At 45.1% G+C, this 3,863-nt stretch overlaps 1 protein-coding gene across 1 annotated transcript; it reads left to right on the top strand.

Annotated features, from left to right (window-relative positions):
• Positions 1–1,223: 1,223 nt before the first annotated feature.
• LOC105052756 (BTB/POZ domain and ankyrin repeat-containing protein NBCL-like) lies at positions 1,224–3,607 on the top strand. Its single transcript, XM_010933696.4, has 2 exons — positions 1,224–1,706; positions 2,268–3,607. Exons 1-2 carry the CDS (start codon positions 1,224–1,226, stop codon positions 3,309–3,311), a joined length of 1,527 nt encoding a protein of 508 aa, XP_010931998.1. The 3' UTR covers positions 3,312–3,607.
• The last annotated feature ends 256 nt before the right edge of the window (positions 3,608–3,863 follow it).

The following is a 3,863-nucleotide window of genomic DNA, read 5'->3' as shown; positions in this document are numbered from 1 at the left end:
GTTTAGAGGTTCTAATTTATAATTAATTATTATTAATTAAAATGACAAAAAAAATTTGATAAAAATAAAAAAATTATTAGATAAACTTATCCTACCATACAGGATACAGATAAAGTCAAAAAAAATTATAATTTTTCATAAATAATTAATCATGATTTAGTAGAAAATTATTAATAATTTGAAAATTTTTATTGTGAGGTAAAGAGATGAACCATACTTGTAATAAAAAGAAAGATAGGGCTCATATTATTTTGAAAAAAATTATATTGATTATGAGTGAAAAGAGATAAAAAATTGGGATGACCGTAGTGATAGCACCCACAATAAAAAAAAATTCTTAATTATAACGGTCTTACCTCCTTTTTATTCAAAATATAGATCAGTGTTTTATTATAAAATTAATAAAAAATTTTAAATCATTAATGATTGTACTAAATCATAGGATGGACCCATCTTTTTTTTTTTATTCAAAATATTGTTTGCTCACCTCATTACTTCATTGACAATAAAAACTTTCAAATTATTAATAATTCTACTAAATCATATTTAGTTATGATTAATTATTAATAAAAAAATAGTTGATATGGAAGATTTTTATAAATTTTACCTATATCTCACATGGTAGAACGGATTTATCTAATAATTTTTCGTATGCTAAATCCGACGGACCATAATACGCCACATTACTCATTGTATCTCATCAATTTTCGATTGTACGTTATCTACCGTGAATATATTTCGAGATTCGTGCAGATTCATCTGGGCGTGGTCGAAGCAATAATTTCTCCCCTTACGGGCTACAGTCCTCGAAGTCCTCATCTCTCTTCATTTGTCCCCATCTCTCTTCTCTAATAAGTAGACCAAAAAAAAGAGAAAAAAAAAAAAAAATCTCCTACAGTCCTCAAATTCCTCTCTCCTTTTTCATCTCTCTTCATTTCTCCCCATCTCTCTTCTTTAATAAGTAGACCAAAAAAAAAAGAGAAAAACAGAAAAAAAAAATTCTCCAAGCCCACCACACTTAGTCAATTACAGCCGGTGGTGAATGATATATATACCGGTGTCGTAGAAAAAAACGGGGTTATGAAAGAGAGAGAACTCTCTACTCCTTTCCTCCTCTCCCTCCTCAGATTTCTCTTGGTCGTCTCCCTTTGTATCTCCCAACTCTTATCCATTCCTCCTAAAACAAGGGCGCTATTTATAGCTAGCTCATCATCAGCAGTAAGATGAGCTCGGAGGAGTCCCTCAAATCCCTCTCTGTGGACTACCTCAATCTCCTCATCAATGGCCAGGCCTTCAGCGACGTCGCGTTCAGCGTGGATGGCCGCCTCATCCACGCGCACCGCTGCGTCCTCGCCGCGCGCAGCCTCTTCTTCCGCCGCCTCTTCTGCGGCCCCGACCCCCCGCCGGGGCTCACCCTGCTCGACCCTCACCGCCACCACCACCAACACCAGCTTAGCCCTCGCTCTCCCTCCGGGCCGGCCTTGGGGACGGTGATCCCGCTGAACTCGGTGGGCTACGAGGCGTTCCTGCTGCTTCTTCAGTTCCTTTACAGCGGGCAGGTGTCCGTCATGCCGAACAAGCCCCGTCCTGATTGCAGCGAACGCGGCTGCAGCCACACCCATTGCACCTCCGCCATCGATCTTGCGCTCGACACCTTGGCCACCGCCCGGTCCTTCGGCGTCCAGGAGCTTGCCTTGATCACCCAGGTCCACACCTCCACACCGCCCCCCCAAGAAAAAAAATGAAAATCTTTTCTAGATATATTATCATACGACTGGTTAAATTTTTTTTAAATGGTGAATAGTTAGGCTCCTCATCATTAGCATCAGTCATTTATCCATGAGGTGGCTTGGTTTGTTAAGGTGCACTCAGAAATTTCAGTTCTCCTCCTTCCTTCTAGAATGAGTTATATATGAGTCTCTCTTCCTAAAGTGGAAGTGGCTTCTTCTGCTGCTACTTGATACTGTCTCCGTTTTCGAGAGCTGGGCCAATCCCATCTTTGTCATTATCCTTCCCCTTACATCGCATCTCAGCTCGAAATTAGAGTTCTCAGTTTGCTTTTCCCTTTGTTGTGTCCTCTTCTTCATCAATCCCAATTTCTTGAATTGGGTGACTCTCTCTCTCCCCTCTCACTCTCGCTTTCCCTTTCCCTAACTTCTACATTTTCCTTCTATATTTTACGCAAAGTAAAAACCTAGGATTCTTCCTCTCACCACCCTAACTACCATCCATCCTCTTTGGTTCTCTTCACTGATCTTTGAGTGCAGAAGCAATTGGAGAGCATGGTGGAGAAAGCATCCATCAAGGATGTGATGAAGGTCCTCATGGCCTCACACAAGCAGGACATGCACCAGCTCTGGACCACCAGCTCCCACCTCATCGCCGATTCGGGCCTCCCGCCGGAGGTCCTCAGCAAGCATCTTCCCATCGACATCGTCGCCAAGATTGAAGAGCTCCGCCTCAAGCCCGGCCGCCACTCCTTCCTGACCCACCACTCCCACCCCACACACCACTACTTCCCAGCCGCATCCCCCACCGCTGGGCCAGACGACCACCACAAGATCCACCGCATGCGCCGTGCTCTCGACTCATCCGACATCGACCTCCTCAAGCTGATGGTGATGGGGGAGGGTCTCGACCTCAACAATGCCCTCGCCGTCCACTATGCCGTACAAAACTGCAGCCGCGAGGTCGTGAAGGCCCTGCTCGAGCTCGGAGCAGCCGACGTCAACTGCCCGGCGGGGCCTGCCGGGAAGACACCCCTGCACATTGCAGCCGAGATGGTGAATCCCGACATGGTGTCCGTCCTCCTCGACCACCATGCCGATCCGAACGTCAGGACCATCGATGGTGTAACCCCGCTCGACATCCTCCGCAACCTGACCTCTGACTTCCTCTTCAAGGGAGCAGTCCCGGGGCTGTCCCACATTGAACCCAACAGGCTCAGGCTGTGCCTCGAACTAGTCCAGTCAGCTGCGATGGTTTTATCCCGGGAAGAGGAGGCGGCTGCTGCTGCCACCGCCGCCTCCGCCACTGGAGGCGGTGCTAGCGGTGGAAGCAATCTTAACACAGCCATCTACCAGTCAATGAGTACAGAAGGGAGTGATTGCAATACGGCCAGCAACACTGACAGCAGTATGGCTAGCCTTAGTTTGGATTCAAGGATGGTGTACTTGAATCTAGGAATGGCTGCTGCTTCTCATTTGGGTTGTAATATTGGTGATGGAAGGCAGGGCAGTAACGGAAGTAGGTCTCAGGGAGGCGGTGAGATTGGCCCATCATCCATGTTTACTCATCAGGACTTCCCATAGCCACCTTGTAAGCTAGCTACAGCAACTGTTCCTTAACTCTCTCTCTCTCTCTCTCTCTCCACGAACCCCCTCCCCAACCTATATGTCTTTCTCTCTATATCTACGCATGGCAGGAACTAGAATGGGATTAGTTAATTAGGGTGGAGGAGATGGGATCTTCTTCTTATATAATTCTATATTAATTGTCGTGAGGTTGTGGTTCTGTTTTCATATTCTCGTGTTGGAACGATTGGGGAGGTTCAAGTGCAGTATTAAATCTGGTATTTAATTTTGGATTTCTTTTCTATTTGAGACCTTCAGTTCCATTTTTTTATCTATTTAATACTGTACGTGTTTTTGCCATGGGCGGTGCAAGAGCATGTGAGGCATTTGAAGAGGGAGACAAGAATCTAAGCAGGCATCGGATGATCTAAGAGATACAGGTCAATGTACCTCCCCTTCCACTCCTCCTACCTCTGCTCTTCCATGTGCCTTTGGTTGTTTGTATATGAATGTGATATGGGCTATAGATTTATTTTATTAACTATATGTTTTGATCCCTACTACTCTCCA

Source organism: Elaeis guineensis, chromosome 10, assembly GCF_000442705.2.
Source record: "Elaeis guineensis isolate ETL-2024a chromosome 10, EG11, whole genome shotgun sequence".
Classification (NCBI taxonomy): Eukaryota; Viridiplantae; Streptophyta; class Magnoliopsida; order Arecales; family Arecaceae; genus Elaeis; species Elaeis guineensis.
Note: the sequence above shows the minus strand (reverse complement) of the source record. Positions and strands in the feature narration are given on the sequence as shown.